This window comes from Carcharhinus amblyrhynchos, chromosome 23 (genome assembly GCF_965287045.1).
Source record: "Carcharhinus amblyrhynchos chromosome 23, sCarAmb.v2.hapA, whole genome shotgun sequence".
NCBI lineage: Eukaryota > Metazoa > Chordata > Chondrichthyes > Carcharhiniformes > Carcharhinidae > Carcharhinus > Carcharhinus amblyrhynchos.
The window spans coordinates 30,888,870-30,910,357 of NC_137346.1; the positions used below are offsets into that span (position 1 = coordinate 30,888,870).

At 43.8% G+C, this 21,488-nt stretch overlaps 1 protein-coding gene across 1 annotated transcript in view; it reads right to left on the bottom strand.

The window, feature by feature from the left end:
• Positions 1 to 21,488, bottom strand: part of LOC145357251 (calcium-binding protein 8) — a 330,782-nt gene that overhangs the window by 272,409 nt on the left and 36,885 nt on the right. The window contains exon 3 of the mRNA XM_080210426.1: positions 5,835 to 5,978. Coding sequence (XP_080066552.1) covers positions 5,835 to 5,978 — 144 coding nt within the window. The remainder of the gene's footprint in view (positions 1 to 5,834; positions 5,979 to 21,488) is intronic.

A 21,488-nucleotide genomic window follows, 5' to 3' on the forward strand; every position in this document is an offset into this window, starting at 1 on the left:
CTAGAATGTGTACAAACCTATGATTAGCAGAGTAGCTCAGGGAAAAGCTAGAATTACAGCTCCAAGTGCTACTCTTCCTCATGCATGTTGAATAAAGCCATTTTTGTTGAAGTTGTATAAATTCTCAGAAGGTTCAGTTAGTTCATTCCCTCCAACAGTGTTGGAGGATTCTTTTTTCTAAACTATTGCAATCAAATATATACTCCTGCGAGGTCCATAAGTAATTGTGACAAATCAGTTATGCACACGGCAATGTGCATTGCATTGTACTACATTACTTGCCCCATATTTGTCAGGATTTTGCTGTATAACAAACAACTTTAATATATAAAATGATAAATATTTCAGTTCTTTCTTTCCCAGCACTAAAAGCATTGCATTAGTGCAATCAACCAGAAATGTAACTGAAATACTTTGATAACAAAAGTCTCTGTTAAAATAAAGCACTTTAATAGATTTGATATTCTAATATCTAACACAATTCTTTAAACTGAATGCAATTTCCCAAAAGACTGGTCTATTGCCCAAACTGTAACAGACTCTCAACCCCAAATACTTGCTTCGGTGAATTCAGATAAAGTGCAATGTAACAAAATATAGTAAAATGCAATCACATTTAAGTGCCTTGAAAGTCACTGCAGTAATTTGGTTTATAGTACATTTTACAACAAAACTTGTGGAACCATTGCACAAATTTATTTCCAACATTATGCAGAACCTATTAATTAGGCCTCATCAAATAATGGCTTTGGCAACATCATAGCTAAGACATGGGCTGTAGTGATGTACTTGTTGTTGGGATTACATTTCTACCCATCATTATATTACTGCTTTATTTTCCTGGCCAACTTCATTTTAATGTTGAACATTAGGGCCACGATTCTCCCATCCCAACCTGCAACTTTTCTGGCGGGTTGGGCTGGGAGAGGCGCGTCACTGGTCTTGTTCCGGGATTTGAGCAGGGCTGGACTGGGAATTGTGTGGGGGCCACAATCAGGCCTTGGGAAGGGCTGGAAGGGCAACATTGCAGGGGTTCCAGGCTAGCCAGTGATCAGGCTGGCCAGCAAATGGGGAGACTGACAGATCGGGGCCACTGCGCATGCACAGAGTTCTGGAACTGTTAGACTCCAACACGAATAGGCCCTGCCCCCCTCACCACTCCCCCCCCCCCCCCCCCCCCCCCCACCCCCCTGGGCTTTTAATGTGATTCATGATTGGGACCTCTGCAGTGTACAGAATGGGGAGATTCAGATGAGAAATTGAACTGACAAAACAGTTGGGATTTAGAACGGTCAATTCAACACTTTTGGGGGAATCACAGCCTAGAATGCTGCAGATGCTGAAATTCTGAAATAAAAAAGTGCTGCAAGTACTAAGCAAGGTCAGGCACCATCTGCAGAGAGAGAGAGGAGGCAGTGCTGTAATGGTATTGTCACTGGAACTGTGTCCAGTGACTCAGGGTTATGCTCTGGACTCAAATCCCACCATGGCAAATAGTGAATTTTGAATTCAATTTTTAAAAATCTTGAGTGAAAAGTCTGAACAGCAACGATGAACTATTGTCATATCAACCCATCTGGTTTGCTAATGTCCTTTAGGAAAGGAAATCTGCCATCCTTACCTGATCTGGCCTACATGTGACTCCAGACTCCAATTCTTAATTGGCCCCTCAAGGGCAATTAGGGATGGGTAATAAATACTGGCCCAGCTAGCGATGCTCACATCCCATAGAAGAATACATTTTTAAAAAAAGAGCTAATGTTTCAGGTTGATGAAAGGTCCAGCATTTACTAATTTTACTTCATTCAATGGCAATGCCATTTGTCTCCTCTATTGGAAGATCAGTTTTGTGGTGGAGAAGGGATGTCAGGCAGTTCATCACAGGTTCTGCTTGGTTACCTTGACCATGGCTTGGCCATGGATGCCTGCTCACCCAGCTACACTTCTACACTGTATCATATGAGTGTACCTTTAAGAAAGGTTCTTTTTAAAATCATGCAACTTGCAGCTTCAGTGATATCATTGGGATGGAGCTAAGATGCAGCAGTCAGGTGATTGGGGCTTTTTCTTTTGGGCTTTCAGTTTTGTTTTTGGTCAGTTTCTTTTTCGGAAGCAGTTTAGCAGCAAGCTAAGAAACAGTCTCTCTCTTTCCCTTTTTTTTCCCTCTTTGTTTGGTTCTGCCTTTAAGAAGCTGTGTTTTGGGAAATAGATTCGACTGCAACTTCTTCTGAGTTTTTTCACAAGGGATTGCCAGCATTCAATCCGGGAGGTGGGATTCCTGTAACAAGGGGGCATTAACCCGTGCTGTATTGTGTTTACTTGGAGGGTTTTGTCATATTGGATGTTGGCTTTGGTTGGAACACATTAGAGATATTTCCTTAAGAGTTATTCATTATTGTGGTTGTTGCGTTTCTAGTTTGTAATTGTTTAAAGTTCTTGCTAATTGTCTTACTAGACATGTCAACAACATTCTTTATTAAACTTTGTCTTTGATGGAAGTCCCTGGGGGCGGGGGGGGGGGGGTCAGTTGAATCACACCTGGAAATGAAACCTCTCATGCTGAAATTCAATGTAAAACAATGCAGGTCAGGCAAGCTTCACAGAACACTTTGAAGCTTCTGACCTCGACTTGTAACAATTGCCTTCCTCCATCTATACTGTATCAGTGTAGGATTTTTATCAAAGTGCAACAATACAGCACTCAGACCTTTTAAAACACTGATTGTCAGAGGGTGACACAGTGGCACAGTAGTTAACACTGCTGCCTCACAGTGCCACGGACTGGTGTTCAATTCCAGCCTTCGGTGACTGTCTGTGTGGAGCTTGCACATTCACCCTACGTCTGCATGGGTTTCCTCCGCGTGCTTCCAGGTTCCTCCCACAGGCCAAAGATGTACAGGTTAGGTAGATTGGCTGTGCTAAATTGCCCCTTAGTGTTCCAAGATATGTAGGTTAGGGTGATTAGCGGGGAAAATATGTGGGATTACAGGAATAGGGCCTGGATAAGATGCTCTGTTGGAGAGTCGCACGGTCTCCATGGGCCGAATGGCCTCCTTCTGCAATCTAGGGATCCTACCGTTCTATGACCTGGGCTGCAACGGCGCTGACACCCATCCCAGAGCAGTCAAACTACCTGAAACACAGCTATGGTCTGCTCAATCATATCATGAGCCCTATCATATTTAAAGCAGAGAAAGGGTGGTCAGCAGGTTAATTGAGATTGTGAGCCAGTGCTGCAGAGGGTAAACCTGCTCTCTGATCTGCCACCCAGTTATTCACTTTTACTGGCACACAGCACAGATAGATTCAACTTTCATGTAGTTACAGCGTCAAGCCAACTGCCTGGGTGGTGGGCATTGATGCATGAGGTGAAGTAGATTGGATCACTCACCAGCATGACATTGAGTGAGCGAAACCTCCAGTTTAAACACGTCTGTAATAATGACTATTGATGTGGGCCTATTGCAGCTGACTGCTGGGGAAATTGGTACAAGTTAACCACCCTCACTGGGTCCAATAGGAAGGTGACGAGCTGTGCTGCTTATATAAACAATGCATCCGTCACCTGCTAGACAGCCAGCTAGCTTCTGTGCATTTCTGCTGTTGCTGCAATCTCAAAGTTAAGGATGTTGAAACCCATGGTGACTCACACTGGCAATGCCACTCTTCTAGCAGAGTTGGGTGCCAGCTCTGGGGAAAGCAGCTAGCAGAGCTCTGTCACCTAATGAGGAAAGATTTGTGTTCTATTATATTAGAGAAGATTCTAAACAGATCTTTCTTCAGCATGAGAGTAATACCGGAGCTATTAGCAAATTGAAGAAAGAACGTTTCAATCAAGTACGCTGTCCTCAGGCAGCAGGAGCTGAAAATTGGTGACGTTTGCACCACTGTATAAAGTGCCAGGAAACTTTTAAGTTGAGAATCTCCATCACTAACCCTGACAGACAGCCCAAGACAAGAGGCTGGTTCTTTCCATTGATGTCATTGGCAGTCAGTTCCCTTATCGGGTGTGTAACAGGAGCTCCCACCCACCAAACTGCATTGTTGGTTACTAGACCAAGGTAGAGATATTGCAGTTCCCTCCTTTGGAAAGAAACAAAAAGAGGTCATGTTGGCCCCCTTTGGAAAGATGTCTTTGCTATTCTCAACTTTGCCATCTTCTACGCCACTGTCCTTGAATGGGGAGGATGAGGAATCAATCAAGGACCCAGAGTGAGGCTAGGTCTCCATGTGTCTTGGCAATATGACATAAGTAACGTCCCCATGGGACATCTGCCTGTACGTTACCAAGGCTAACACCTTCCATTCAGCTGCACCCCCTCCCCCCTTGTCCTTCACCAAAACTCTCCGAAGGTTGATTTTGGCCCCAGCACTGAAACAATTTTTTCCCACAATTTTTATCTTATTTCCCTGTCATTCTCCCTCTGTTTTCATCTTGTCTCTAGAAGCCACCTCCTGCCCACTTGATTCTATTCACATTGAGCCGTTCACCACTTCAATTTCTCTTTCTGGCACCCATGCTGGTTACAGATGTACAAATGGTTTCTTTCCTTATCAAAACCACTGTCAACACACTTCCCATGAAGTCTACTGTCATTCTGTCTGTCCTTGCAAGCTACAGCCCCGTCTCTATAGCCAATCTTTTGTCTCCTATCCTTTCCATTTCAACGTCCTCAAAGAAATTATTCCAACTGCAACCACGCCCAGTTTTCCCACAACTCTATTTCTGAAGCTCTGCAATCAGGTTTCCACCCCACAACAGCTCTGAACTATCAACTCATCAGAATCACAAATTCTATCCTCTGTGACGGTGATGATGGCGCAGCATTCTTTCTCGACTTCCAGACCAATCCTTTGGGGCAGTTGATCATACCATTCCACTCTAACGCTTCACCACCACCACCACCACCCCCCCCCCCCCCACTCACTAGTTCTATGAAAAAGCTCTCAGCTGGTTCCATTTTCCCATCCGCTGCAGCCCGAGAATCTCAAGTAAGGGTTTATCATCCTGCTCTGCAACATTAAATGGTGGTGTAGCAGTATTATCACTGGACTAGTAATCCAGAGATCTAGGGTGATGCTCTGGGGATCTAGGTTGAAATTCCACCACAGCAGATAGTGAAACTTTGGGACAGCACAGTGGTTAGCACTGCTGCCTCAAAGTGCCAGGGACCCAGGTTCGATTCCCGGCTTGGTCACTATCTCGGAGTCTGCACATTCTCCCCATGTCTGCATGGGTTTCATCCAGGTGCTCCGGTTTCTTCGCACATTCCAAAAGACTGCTGGTTAGGTGCATTGGCCATGTTAAATTCTCCCTCAGTGTATCGAACAGGTGTCAGAGTGTAGTGACTAAGGGATTTTCACATTAACTTCATTGCAATGTTAATGTAAGCGTACTTGTGATGAAGAAATAAACTTTAAAACTAAAAGAAACATTATCACTGGAACTCCCGTGACCTATTCTCAGTTGCTCCCTCTGCCGCTTCTTCCCACCCAGCCCACCCTCACCCAACCAGCAGAACTTTTTCTTCTATATGCTCTGTCAGCTTATTTTAATAGCTTGAAACACAATCCATTTTGTGTAATTCTTCCACAAAATCTAATCTACTGTGTCCAGGTATCATCCTAATACATCTTTGCTGTACTCCCTCCAATATAACAGGATAACCTTTAAACAAGCATCATTAGTAAGTCATATGGCCTTCAGTATTCAAGTAAGATGCAATTAGATAACCTTTAAATAAATATTTAAGATCCATAGTTTAAAAGTTGAATACATTTATCACACCGCACATACATACTGTATTAGCACAACATGATAAATGTGTTCTTACCATCCATATCCAGTCGCTGCATGATGATTGCAAGTTCTACCTCACTGGGCATATAACCCAGGGATCTCATTGCCATGCCCAACTCTTGCTTTGAAATGAAACCATTGCCATCACGATCCAAAACTCGAAAGGCTTCTCTTATTTCTGTTGACGTAGATGAAAGAAAGAATAACAGGTCAAATCAAGTACAGAAAGATTGTACATACATTTATGTGGTGCTGCTTTGGACCTCAGCATCCCCCAAAGGGTTCTGCAACCAGTAACAGGAAGGTAATGGCGTTATGGCTTTCTCGCTACTTTTCTGGGGACCCAGGTTCAAATCCCACCATGTCAAATGGTGGAATTCGAATTCAATGAAAAATATCTGGAATTAAGAATCTACTGATGACCGTGAAACCATTGTCGTTTGTTGGAAAAACCCATCTGGCTCACGAATGTCCGTTAGGGAAGGAAATCTGCCCTCCTTACCTGGTCTGGCCTATATGTGACGCCAGAGCCACAGCATTGACTCTCAACTGCCCTCTGAAATGGCCTGGCAAGCCAGTTTCAATGGCGATTAGGATGGGCAATAAATGCTGGCTAGCCACTGATGCTCATGTCTCACGAATGAACAGAAACAAAGTACTGTTGAAGTGCAGCCATTGTTGTAACATCCCTACAGCATAGAAGGAGGCCATTTGGCCCATCGAATCTGCAACAACCACAATCCCACCCAGACCCCTTTCCCGTAAACCCACACATTTACCCTGCTAATCCCATGATTTTAGGGTCAATTTAGCATGGCCAATCCACTTAAGCTGCACATCTTTGAAGTGCGGGAGGAAACCAGAAAACCTGGAGGAAACCCACACAGACACGGGGAGAAAGTGCAAACTCCGCACAGACAGTAACAGAGGTCAGAATTGAACCCGAGCTCCTGACGCTGTGAGGCAGCGGCACTAACTATTGTGCCAGTGTGCTGCCCACATGGCAAGCTCTGCAGTACACACACCAAATCATTTTTGCTTTGTGGAGGAGCAGCTTCTCACTGGATGATGAGTTAGAATAAAATTAATCCCTTAGTCTCTGTATGGAACTGGAATCAAATAGAACGGGGAAACTTTTCTTTGTGCATTCATATCTAGCAAAATAATAAACCGACTCTTAATGGATGGCTTTATGATTTCATTATTGCACAGACAGGACAGTTTTCCAGATCCTCATCATAATAATTTATGATTTCATTAAAACAAATTACTGTCAATGATAACAAAAAATACCTTTGAAAAATACAATCAACCAGCTTATTCCATCTTTATCAATAAATCTAAATTGGAAAAGTATGTTTTAGGCAGCACACACAGAAATCCTTGGCTTCATTTCCTGCTTTCACTGATCTTGGTGGAAGCACTGTGATTGACCTGGGCAAGGAAGCCGAAAAACCAGCCAAGTTCCAGATATAATTCCCATCCACTGACCTCTGCCGGGAAGCAACATCAGTAGACTTAAGCTGTAGACAGCATAAGTCTTGGCTGGAATGACAACATCTCCACCACCACAGCAAAATATTCTCCGTGTAGGCTGAATTTAGTCAGCGGTCATCTTGGATTCCCTTAGTCTGGTGGAACTGAGATAGGACGGGCTCTGAAGTAAACTGGGATTTCCCACTTGCCCTTGTAAGAGGCAGGGCTTCTAATGATATAATGGTGGGAGGGATGGGTTTCCTATGCAGAACCTTCCTGCTTCCCCAGTCAGAGGGGGAGCCGGCATGTGTTTGGAAGCTGCTATGCCCAGAGGGCTGAGGCATATGAGTTCCCAGAAAAGCAACCGAAGCCTCATCACAAAGTTTGAAAACAGAGAAATGCCTCAGATTCACAAAGACAGGATTTAATTATTGTAGATATTTTTGTGAGGGAGATGACCTCCTGATTTTGAGGTTCTTCAGTGAGTAGGCAACAAATATAGCTCCCAGCCCTCAATCTCCACCATCCCTTTCCCTATATGGAGTCAATGGCAGCTGAACATAGAATCAGAGAACAATAGAACCATAGAAAAGCTACAGTACAGCCGATAGCGTCTGCACCAGCTGAGAAAAATAACAAACTAGCCGTCCATTTTAATCCCACTTCTGAACACCTGGTCCGTAGGCTTGCAGGTTACAGTATCTCAGGTGCAGATCCAGGTACCCTTAAAATGAATTCAGAGTTTCTGCTTATTGGATCTAATATTTCAACCTTCTCCTCATTAACTGGAATGCCTGTATCGTCCCTCAGAGACAAAGTACTCATTTCATGCTAAATAGAATTCGTTACGGTCACTATCTCCAAAATGGTCCCCACTGCCACTTCATCCACTTGTCCAGCTTCATTTCCTAAGACTAAATCTCAAATTGCACACCCTCTTGTTTGGGCTTGTTACACACCGGCTAAAAAAAGGTTCAAGTGTCCCCTATTCGTGTCCCGGGTGGTATTAAGATAGATGAAGCCCCCAACTATGAAACAAAATGGAATGGGAAAATAGCCCCATATTCCCAAAAATATTCCATCCAAACATTGGTAACCATGTGGTAGGGTTGCCAACCCTCCAAGAGTGTCCTGGAGTCCAAAGGAACCGCACAGAAATCTCCAGGACAGTGCCAAGAGTGTTCCTGGAGAATAATCATGATGGTTTACAATAAATTGGGTTTTCTTTTTAATTTTGTTCGAAAAATGTTGTTTATTAGTTAGAAAAATATTGGAGTCAGGGATATAAGCTGTTTGGCTGACAGTTAATGAATGTGCTTCAATGATAGACATGTTGGCCAACCAATGGTCAAAAGGTTGAGCGTGGCTTTCGGAGGTGATAGGTCATATGATGCAACCTTCAGAAATCCATCTAAATCAGATTTGGGAAGTCTTCGGCTAACCAAATACTTGAATAAACCATCAACCCAGAGCGCCAACTCTGTTTTTCTCTTCATATATTCAGCATTTTCTCCTTTTATTTCAGATTTCCAGCATCCACAAGCTTTTGCCTAAATAAAACTATCAATACTACTTCCCCCATCATCTTAGGCATGACATCAAAAGGTACAGGGATATCAGGATCTGTAAAGGAGCTCACAAGATGGAGGACAGTAAGACTCACGAGTGTCAATTTTGATGAGAAATAAGATCTGTTCCAGTTTCAATGCAGGGTCTGTACCACCTGATGATCTATGAATTCACAACTAGGAAGCTTTCACTGCCTGCCTCATTAACAAATCTGACACCATGCAAAATTGCAGCCAATATCTCATAACATGCTTGCCTACCAGAAATTGAACAATCTCAGTTTTGGAATTTTCATTTAATCTAGCATCTAATAAAGAAAGCAAATGGAATTTTGGATTTATAGCTAAAGGGATAGAGTATAAAAGTAAGGAAATGTTGCTGCAACTATACAAGGCATTAAGGAGACTGCACCTGGGCTACTGTGTACAGTTCTGATCCCCTTATTTGAGGAAGGATGTAGTTGCATTGGAGGCAGTTTAGAGGAGGTTCACTAGATTGATTTAAGAAATGAGGGGTTTGTCGTATAAAGAGTGATTAGGCAGTTATAGCCTATACTCTCCAGAAGAATGAGAGGAGATCTGATTGAGATTTATAAGATAATAAAAAGTGTTGATAAAGTAAATAGAGTAGATATCTGCTTCCTCTTGTGGGGCAACCTAGATTATGAGCTTATGGTTTTAGGATAAGGTGTGGCAGATTTAAAACAGAGATGAGGAGAAACTACCTCTCTCAAAGGGTCATGAATCTGTGGAATTCAGTGCCTCAGAGTGTGGTGCATGCTGGGACATTGAGTAAATTTAAGGAGGAGATAGACAGATTCTTAATTAGTAATGGGTTGAACAGTTATGGAGAACAAGCAGGAAAATGGAGTTGAGGCCAAGACGCAATAAGGGCAGCATAGTGGCACAGCGGTTAGCAATGCAGCCTTACAACTGCCAAGACCCAGGTTCAATTTCAGCCTCGGGTGACTGTCTGTGTGGAGTTGAACATTCTCCCTGTGTCTGCATGGGTTTCCTCTGGGTGCTCCACTTTCCTCCCACGCCCCAAAGATGTGTGGGATAGGTGGTTTGGCCATACTAAATTGCCCCTTAGTATCAGGAAGGCTAACAAGAGTAAACGTGTGGGGTTACATGGTTAGGGCCAGGGTGGGATTGTTGTCAGTGCAGGTTCGATGGGCCAAATGGCCTCCTTCTGTACTGGAGGGATTCTATGATTCTAAAATCAGCCATGATCGTTTGAATGGCGGAGCTGAATTGAATACTCTGCTCCTAGTTCTTATGTTCTTAGCATCAATAGTTCTTTGTGAGGGAACTAAAGTCCCAGATTTATAATACACTTTACGTTAATGAGTGTTTTCTGATTTAATTTTTAAATGGCTTAGGCCTAATCTTAAGGTTATTGCAACTCCCATGAAAGGCAATGGTTTCTCCACACCTGACACCTCAAATCTTACAATTCAGTGATGTTCCTCAGAAGCTGGCATTGAGCACAGCACATACACATTGAAGACATAACAGCAGAAAATATGACAGGTGACAAAATGCTTTAATACTTCGGTCATGAGTGTTGCTGCTCCTGGGAAAAGATCCTCGCAGAGCAGACCCTGGACTCACTTTCTATTCCCAGTTATGCCCACAATCAGGTGAACAAGGACTGAAAGCTTACGCATACTGCAGTTAAGGTTAAGTGGCCTGAATTTATTGTCCATTCTCTATCCTATTTCTCAAAATTGGATGCAATGTTCTCACCCTCCAATAATCTAGGATACATTTAAGAGGAAGCTAAATAATAAACACAAGGGAGAAAAGAATCATTTATGCTGATTGAGTTAGAAGGACTTAAAGTTTTCACCATTGTTTTCAAATCCCTCCACCATCTTGCTGTTCTCTGTCTATAAATTCCTCCAGCCCCGCATCTCTCCAAATATCTGCGCTCTCCCAATTCTGGTCTCTTCAGCATTCTGGATTTTAATCATTGATAACCATGCCTTCAGCTGCCTGGGATCTAAGCTATGAAATTCCCTCCATAAAACACTCAGCCTGTCTACCTTTCTTTCCTCCTTTAAGATACTCATTAAAATCTCTTTGATCAAGCACCTGATTGCCAACTTAATGCACCTTTAAGTGGTTTGACGTGGACTTTTGTACGACAACCTTCCAGTAGAGCAACTTGGAATGTCAGACCAAGTGAAAAGAAATGTGAGAGATGTTGTGTTTTCGTTGAAGAAAGATGGGATGCAACAGATGGGAAGCACAAACACCAGCGTACCTAAATTCATAGCTAGCACAAAGGAAGATGGTTGTGGATTTTGGAGCTCCAGGACTTCACTGCAGAAGGTCCACAGGATTGGTGTCCTAGGCCTAACCATCTTCAGCTGCTTCATGACCTCCCTTCCATCATAAAGTCAGATGTTCACTGATGATTGCACAATGTTCAGCACCATTCCTGATTCCTCAGATAGCGAAGCTGTCCATGTCCAAATGCAACGAGACCTGGGCAATATCCAGGCTCCAGCTGACAGACAGCAAGTAACACAGGGCCACATGAGTGTCAGGTAATGGCCATCACCAACATGAGAGAATTTAACCATCGCTCCTTGACATTCAATGGCATTACCACTGTCGAATCCCCCACTATCAGCATCTTGGGGGTTACCATTGATCAGAAACCGAACAAGTCTAGCTATATAAATATTGTGGCTACAAGGGCTGGTCAAAGGCTAGGGATCCTGTGGTGAGTAACTCATCTCTTGTCTCCCCAAAACCTATCCACCATATACAAGGCACAAGTCAGGAATGTGATAGAATGCTCGTCTGGATGGATGCACCTCCAACAACACTCAAGAAGCTCGACACAATCCAGAAAAAAGCAGCCTGCTTGATAGGCACGCCAACCACAATCCTTCCGCCACCAACAAACAGTGGCAGCCGTGTGTACCATCAACAAGATGCACTGGAGGAACTCGCCAAGGCTCCTTTGATAATACATTCCACACCCATGACTTCTACCATCTAGAAAAACAAGGGAAGTAGATATCTGGGAACACCACAACTGGAAGTTCCCCTCCAAACCACTCATTATCCTGACTTCAAAATGTACCATCTTTCTTTTACTGTCGCTGGATCAAAATCTTCAAATTCTGTGTACCCACACCACATGGACTGCATTGGCTCAAGAAGACAGCTCATCACCACTTCTATTAGGGATGAGCAATGAATGCTGGCCTGGCCAGTGCTGCCCACATCCTACAAATTAATATAATAAAGCATGGATTAATTTTGCCAAATAGCCAGCTTCTGTGCTACAAATTCTAAGTCATAATCTCAGCAAGCTTCACAGCTCTGGAAAGCATTCAAATACAAATTTATTTCACACCTGAAGACTTTACCTGATAACTTACTCAGAAATTCATTTGGTTGTTTAACTGCCCCTTCAATTCAAACAGCACATCAGGACAAATTAGTTATTAATTTGACAGTTAGCCCATTTCATTTGAAAGTATGGACTTAATCGTCACACAGTCTAGAATTAGCATCAGCAGAGTTACCTAATGACCATCACTTTTAGCTGCCTTTTGCAGGACGATCATTCACTCATCTTTCACTTTGCAAAAAATATTCACTACGACCACTCCTTCTCCCAAAGGGCTGTGAATCTGTGGAATTCACTGCCTCAAAGTGTGGTGGATGATGTACAGTGTGTAAATTTGAGGAGGAGTTGGACAGATTTTTAATTGGTAATGGGTTGAAAGGTCATGGGGAGAAGCAGGAAAATGGGGACGAGGAGCTTATCAGGCATGATCAAATGACAGAGCAGAGGTGATGGGCCGAATGGCCTAATTCTGCTGCTATATCTTCTGAATTTATGAACAGATTTTGAAGGTTGGCCCCAGTAGCACATGTCAGGAAGTGGTCTTCGCATTGGCTGCAACTTTCCATCCAAAGTCAAAGGCCTAAAACATGCCACTGAAAACACCATGGAGAGGGGGGGTGGGGGTGTTGGTGCTAAGGTCCAGAGGGTTTTAAACCCATGACCTGTGTGTATTAAATCGCTGACCCAGAAGCCAGTGATTATTCCCAAACCGTAGGGAGCTCAACCAGCTCTGATGCCAGCCCAGGTAAAATGCAAGATGTGAGTGGGTGAAAATCAATGAGGCAGGAGATACAAGGAGGAGGGAGGTTGAGGGGTGGGGATGCAATTGAACAGATGCCAGGTGATTGAGCAGGTGTCATGGGTGAATGTAGTGGTCAGCAGCTGCCAGCAAATTCAATGTGCTGAGTTACAGTATTACAACTGACCTTTCAGGACAAATGGTTGGCTGACAGATTTTGATTTGATTTGATTTATTATTGTCACATGGATTGAGATACAGTGAAAAGTATTGTTCTTGTGCGCTATACAAAGCATACTGTTCATAGAGTACATAGGGGAGAAGTAAATGAGAGGGTGTAGAATATAGTGTTATAGTTACAGATTGAGCGATGAGATCAGCTTAATGTAAAGTAGGTCCATTCAAAAGTCTGATGGCAGCAGGGAAGACACCATTCTTAAAAGTTTTTTTAACGTTTATTTTTTATTGTCACAAGTAGGCTTATATTAACATTACAATGAAGTTACTGTGAAATCCTCAAGTCAGCACATTCCAGCACCTGTTCGGGTACACTGAGGGAGAATTTAGCATGGCCAATGTACCTCACCAGCATATCTTTCACACTGTGGGAAGAAATCGGAGCACCCAGAGGAAACCCACAAAGACATGGGGAGGACATGCAGATTCCGCACAGGCAGTGACCCAAGCTGGGAATCAAACCCGGGTTCCTGGTGCTGTGCCAACATGCCTCCATCAATTTGTATGTGTTCTCAGGCCTTTGTATCTTCTTTCCATGGAAGAAGGTGGAAGAGAGTATGCAGTTTAGATCAGAGTTGAGGAGGAACTTCTTCACTCAAAGGGTGGTGAATCTCTGGAATTCTCTGCCCATTGAAGTGGTACAGGCTACCTCATTGAATATGTTTACGTCACGGGTAGATAGATTTCTGATAGACAGGGGAATTAAGGGTTATGGGAAGCAGGTGGGAAAGTGGAACTGATCTTATTGAATGGCAGGGCAGGCTCGAAGGGCAAGATGGCCTACTCCTGCTCCTATTTCTTATGTTCTTATGTCTCAGTGCTTGGGGCCCCTGATTATGCTGGCTGCCTTCCCAGTGTACAGGAAAGTGTAACGGAGTCAATGGATGGGAGATTGGTTTGCGTGATGGACTGGGCTACGTTCATGACACTTCGTAGTTTCTTGCGGTCTTCAACATTGCCTGAGAATGCTGACCACAGCTTGCACTGTGCATGTTGAGTTCAATCAAAAATCTATTATGCCGGACAGGCCTGATTTATGCATTAGACTCACTATTTCCATAGGCAAAGTGTTAACACCCGAATCGGGTGCAAGACCCTAGATGCATAAAATGCCTTTGCCACTGTGGTGTGTGTCATGGAGTCTAACAACGCAGCCCATTGTGTTTGTACTGACCATCAAGCACTTCCAACATAGAAGGTGCACTTGCATGCTACCTGACAACTAAAATCATTATGCCTCATAATTCGAATACAGAAGTGATCGCAGTAGAGGCCCCCAAGAAGCTACCCGATTCAATCATGCTGTCTCTCAGAAAATGCCTGGCACAACCAGTTCGCAAATACCGGAATGCACAAAATGTGCTCAAGTCTCAACAAAAATCAAACACGTTTAATGTCTGTTTGACCAATTTTCCAATTCCCTTGACCTGCGCTGAGACACTGACATAGCTGAATACAGATCAGTCCTTACACACTCCATACGGGGTGATCAACTGAACGTATTTGCAGAAAATAGGAATAAGATAAAGCAGCTCAGTCTATGACAACAGTAAGGCAAGTTATCTGGAGGCTGAAGAAGTCAGCACAAATCTTGAGGTAATAATGTGAATTTTTTCCATTATAAAATAGAAATGTTAAAACGTAGCTGTTAGTCAACTTGGAGGAATGTGAACACTTGAGACTATTACTGAGAATCACTGCTATTTTCTCTTTGATTTGCCATTTATTTGGAATTCCCAGGATCAAAAATTCATTGGTGCCAGGTTCCTCACTGTTGGATCGGACTCAGAATGTATAGGCCCAAGTCTCATATTAAAGAAATAGCTGGACTCAAAGAATGAACTTTGAATATTTTTGCATTCATTTCAGTAACAAGAAATTACGATGAAGCTGGGCTTCTCTAATCCACAAAACAAGCATTTTATTCTCCAAATGCTGCAATGATCCAAATCCTGGCTTTACCACAAGCACTTTCAATCCTAACATTAAAATATTGTCAAGTTTACCAGCGATATAGATTGCCCCCAGTTGCACAGCCCTGAATCAGCAGGGAGATCACAGCTGTAAATCTGACTGCCGACAATCTTTCTCATTGCTGAGTAAATGCTAATGAGGGAATGTGTGTGCGAGAAATAAATTACCGAATGATCAGACCCTGTCCTTACCCTCCAGCTGAAAATGTTACTAGATCTTTCCAGAAACTACTTTGAGATGAAAGGGAGTTCAAAGCTTTTTTTTTGAAACTTGTGTTGTTGGTTAGACGAATATCCAGAGGGGGTTCCAGCATATATTTCACAGACAAAATAATGATAAGTTATTGATGTTGCCACGATTCCCCCCAACACCAAAACTGACAGGATTTGTCAATGACCTTTTCTTTGGTTCTTGTGCAATTGTCCCTTTAAGGGTCAACTTGCAGAGGCAGGGCCACATGATGCGGGGAACTAATTGGGGAGCAGGGTGGGGGGATTACCTGGTGTTCCAGACCTCTCCCAGGAGCTGGCTGTAGTCATCGAGGCTACAAGCCATTGTATAGCCTTTACCTGCAAATAACTGTTGAAGAAGAATTATTACAATGGCAATGAGGGTAAAAGTGTCACTGAGATATAGTTTCCATTGAAGATGAGTGAAGTTAACAGTAATCACAAAAATGCCCCTATTTAGATGGAAAGATCCTTCTGATGCCTTCGTGGAGGACAGGACACAATGCATAGAGTGTTTCAGTGATTACTTTCAGGCAAACGGAAGAGAAAGGCATCCTCTGAGTGCATGTGGGACCCAGGCTTACAATTTGATTCACAGCCTCACAATACCAAGCGTGTCAGATTCCAAGTCATTCTTTGAGATTGTTGACAGTCATATTTCCATCCAGAACCATTAGTCATATTGCAGAGATGTAATTCAAGGGGAAACTATTGATATTTATTTCACTAAGCTGAAGTAAATCTTAGAGCCCTGTGACCTTGGAGCCACTTTTAATGATAAGCTGGCGGACAGATTAGTCTGCGGGGTGAATAATGAGGCTACTCAACAGAAATTATTAGCAAAGGCAGATATAAATTTTAAGCACACTTTAGAAATAGCACTGGCAATGGAGAGTGCTGAAAAGGATACACAAGAGTTACAAAGCACAAAAAAATGCTGCCATTCATCAATTAGGGCAGGAACCTGCAATCAGTAGAGGCACCAAAAATGAAGATGGAGTAGTGAAGCAGGAAACAAATTCAGCCACAAATAAAACAAGAAGATTGAGATGAAGAAATCAATCGCAAAGATTGAAGCAGGCTGGTACCATTACGGGCGAGCAACACCCCTGAATCCTGCCAGTATAAAGCAGCTAAATATTTTTTCTGTCACAGGAAAGGACATAGAAATATAGAAACTAGGAGCAGGAGTAGGCCATTTGGCCCTTCAGGTTCTCTCTGCCATTCATCTTGATCACAGCTGATCATCGAATTCAATATCCTGATCCCTCCTTCCATATCCCTTGATCCCTTTAGCCCCATTTCTTCTTGAAATCAGAAAACATTTTGGCCTCAACTACATACTGTGATAGTGAATTCTACACAGTCACCACCCTCTGGGTGAACAAATTTCTCCTCACCTCAGTTCTAAAAGGTTTATCCCCTTATCCTCAAGCTATGACCCTGAGTTCTGGACTCTCCCACCACTGGGAACACCCTGTCTAACCCTATTAGAGTTTTTTATAAGTTTCAGTGAGATCCCTCTCGCTCTTCTAAACTCCAGTGAATATAATCCTAACCAACTTAGTCTCTCCTTATATGACAGACCTACCATCCCAGGAATCAGCCTGGTAAACTTTTGCTGTACTCCCTCTATAGCAAGGACATCCTTTCTCAGATTAGGACACCAAAACTGCACACAATACTCCAGGTGTGGCCTCACCAATGCCCTAAACAAATGTAGCAAAACATCCCTATGCCTTTACCAATTCTCGCTATGAAGGTCAATGTACCATTTGCCTTCTTTACTGACTGTTGCATCTGCGTGCTTACTTTCAGTGACTGATGCACAAGGACTCCAAGGTCTCGTTGAGTAGTCACCTCTCTTAATTTACACCCATTCGAGTAATAATCTGTCTTCCTATTATTGCTACCAATTATAACAGAACATTTATCCACATTATACTGCATTGCCATGCAGATATCCACACATTCATCCTGTCCAAATCATGCTGAAGCATCTCTGTATCCTCCTCAGAGCTCACCCTCCCACCCACCTTTGTATCATCTGCAAATTTGGAGATAATGGGCCCAATTCTACCATCAAGTTGCACCCGTTTTCAATAAATTTGGGCATGAGGCAATTATTGGATTCCATGCCCACCTCCGTCCTGGTTCCCCCTTTACCAAGGCCCAAAAATGGCCAAGATCGGGACGGATGCGATAGCCATTTAAATGCACTTAAATTGACTTAATGGGCTGCATGCCCAACCTTACCGGTACTCCTTCTTTTACCATCATGCTTATCACCCAGTATCAGTGCAAAACAGACATGCTCCACAAAAGTCTGATTTGGGCACTCCAGTTAGTGAGGAGGTAAGTGCTGAGTGTCTGATGGGTCTCTGCTTGAGATTGGTGGTGGGGGAACGTGGGTCCGACAGCTCTCTGCTTGAGATCGGGAGGGGGGAGAGAGGAGGAAGGGGGGTCCACTACTATTCTGCCTGAGATCAGTAAGAGGGAAGAGGGTGGTCCTCTGCTACTCTGTCTAAGGTCAGTGAGGGGGAAGGGGGGATCCACTGCCACTCTTCCTGAGATCAGTAAGGGGGAATGAGGGTGTGCCTCTGCCACTCTGCCTGAGACCAGTGAGGAGGAAGGGGGTGTCTGCTGCCACTCTGCCTGAGATCAGTGAGGGGAAAGGGGGGTCCTCTGCCACTCTGCCTGAGATCAGTGAGGGGAAAGGGGGGGTCCTCTGACACTCTGCCTGAGATCAGTGAGGGGAAAGGGGGGTCCTCTGACACTCTGCCTGAGATCAGTGAGGGGAAAGGGGGGTCCTCTGACACTCTGCCTGAGATCAGTGAGGGGAAAGGGGGGTCCTCTGACACTCTGCCTGAGATCAGTGAGGGGAAAGGGGGGTCCTCTGACACTCTGCCTGAGATCAGTGAGGGGAAAGGGGGGTCCTCTGCCACTCTGCCTGAGATCAGTGAGGGGAAAGGGGGGGTCCTCTGCCACTCTGCCTGAGATCAGTGAGGGGAAAGGGGGGTCCTCTGACACTCTGCCTGAGATCAGTGAGGGGAAAGGGGGGTCCTCTGACACTCTGCCTGAGATCAGTGAGGGGAAAGGGGGGTCCTCTGACACTCTGCCTGAGATCAGTGAGGGGAAAGGGGGGTCCTCTGACACTCTGCCTGAGATCAGTGAGGGGAAAGGGGGGTCCTCTGACACTCTGCCTGAGATCAGTGAGGGGAAAGGGGGGTCCTCTGACACTCTGCCTGAGATCAGTAGGAGGGAGGGGGAGGGCCCATGATTGGTCTGGGTGATAGAGGAGATGGGGGAATAAGGCAGTCAGTAATGTTGTGGGGTTGGGGCATGTCTGTGAGGGCCAGGGGGAGGCTCCCATCAATTTACCAAAAACCATTTCTCTACAAATGCTGATCTCCTTCAGCTTCACATTAAATCATGTTTCTCTCAGCACTTCTGGCACTTTATTCATGCCTTCCTTTGTGAAGACTGAAGCAAATTACAAATTTAATTCTTCAGCCACTTCTTTATTTCCCGTTAAGAATTCTCCCATTTCTGACTGTAAGGGGCCTACGTTCATTTTTTCAATCTTTTTCTCTTTAAACATCTATAGAAACTATTACTGTCAGTTTTTTTTTGTTCCCTGCTAGATAACTTTCATTGTCCATTTTCCCCTTCTTAATCAATCCCTTGGTCCTCCTTTGCTGAATTTTAAACCTCTCCCAACCCTCAGGCCTCTTGCTTTTCCTTGCCAATTTCACATCTAAGGCAGTAGTGCAAAAGTCAGTCAAATCTATCCAGTAGCCAGTTAAACAGAGCGTCAAAAGTATATAATGTGGAAGAAGCCAGCACCAACAATTCAGATGTTCATGCCTAGTTTGATGTGCAAGATAGCCCCCATTATTGTAATGCTCCTGGGTGAATGGAAATCCTCTTCAGTTGGAAGTAGCATCTGCTATTGTGATAAGTCACCAAACATGAGGGAAGGAGCCCTGTCATTGAATTTAAAAAACACTGCAGCAAAGTTACACCTTACACATGAGAAGTCATAGAAATAAGGGACATGACAACAGTACCTACAAGTTGTCAGCAACAATCTACCCACTCGCAGTAATAATAATAATGTCAGGCGAAAGACAAAGCTTTCTGTGCCATGTCTGGCTGAAGTTAAACTGGACTGAGATTTTCCAATTATGGGAAAGAGAATTGCTCAAACCGATGAAGAAATTTTGTAGGGGAGGGTAGAGGTCAGCCAAAGCAGTCAGAAGACAAACCATGATTCATGCATGTCAACACGGTTGTTTTCAGTGGATGAAACCATGTATATGAGGAATGTTGGAAGTAAGTCGGGTTGTTATGTGCAAAACTGGACCCGTATCTTATCAAGTGAAGGAAGGATCATCTGTAAACACGTAAACCCTTTGAGAGAGTGAAAGATGTCCCTGTAGCCAGTACTGCCATCAGGAGCTGGATTACCATCTAGGAAGGTTGTCAACTATCCAAGCCCGAGGTACCTGGTCACCCTGTGGTAGGCACAACTCACATCTCCACGGAAATGGACAGAAGTGAACTTTGTGCCTGAAGAGATACCCACCATTGTGGTTTTGGCTGACAGCAATCCTGGTGGCTCCCAGACAGAGGAGTTAGGCTGCTCCACAAGGAGAAACTCCCTAAAATACTTAATTTATCATTGACTAAATTCATGTTCCAAATGTTTAATTTTCTTGGAATGTGCAAGTTGAGTATTGGCATTTGTGTAACAGTACTTAGAGGGGGAAGGGTGTGGTGATTGTCCCTTTAAGGATCAACCTGCTGGGTAAGAGGTCACCTGGCCTGGGGGACAAATCGGGGAGCAGGGTGGAGGGATCACCCCGTCAAGCTCAGGTTTCTGTTCCAGATTCTTCTCGGCATCTGGCTGCAGTCACTAAGCTGCAAGCCTCCATATAACTTTTACTTGTACATAAATGTGTTCTTGTATTTCCCTTAACTGGCAAACTAAAATTATTACAGTTCTGTCGCTGGAAACATAGGTTTCCCACTAATCAGTTAAGGTCGGTAGATTCAGATTAGTTTAATATTACTAACTGCCATTTGTCGATAGACGAATGAACATCAAAATAGACAATATTTAATCTGACTTTCTGCTTTTGACAGCTGATTTTTGCTCAGTGTAAGACTCCACAGTGAACAGTGGATGATGGACACACCAGGCTGAGATACTGCTTTACTCAGATGACGTTTCTTCCACTGATGGTTGCATTCAGCAAATGACAAGTTTATTTACTATTGTCACAAGTAGGCTTACATTAACACTGCAATGAATTTACTGCGAAAATCCCCTAGTCGCCACACTCAGGTGCCTGGTTGGGTACACAGAGAGAATCTAGTATGGTCAATACACCTAATCAGCACGTCTTTCGGACTGTGGGAGGAAACCGGAGCACCCAGAGGAAACTCACACACACGTGGAGACTCCACACAGACTGTGACCTGAGCCAGGAATCAAACCCGGAGTCCCAAGCGCTGTCAAGCAGCGGTACTGACCACTGTGCAGTCCTTTTGCTTTGATTCTTTTTAATCCACTGTGCTTTATCTTGTCTTGACCTATTCAAATTAAAGCAAAATAGCCAAGAAGGATGATCTGGATTGATTGATGAATCATTTATTAATAATAGTAAAATGGGCTTAGATATTTGATCATACACAAAGCAGAGGTAAAGGGGTAGGTCATGCACTAGACAGTCACCAGCATTGAATCTGGCATTGTGTAATATTGATGGTACCTATTAATAAGAACATAAGAAATAGGAGCAGGAGTAGGCCATCTAGCCCTTCGAGCCTGCCCTGCCATTCAGTAAGATCATGGCTGATCTGAAGTGGCTCAGTTCCACTTTCCCGCTTTCTCCCCATAACCCTTAATTCCCTTGCCTACCAAAAACCTATCTACCCATGTCTTAAATATATTTAGCGAGGTAGCCTCCACCACTTCAACGGGCAGAGAATTCCAGAGATTCACCACCCTTTGAATGAAGAAGTTCCTCCTCAACTCCGTTCTAAACTGCACCCCCCTTATCTTGAGGCTGTGCCCTCTAGTCCT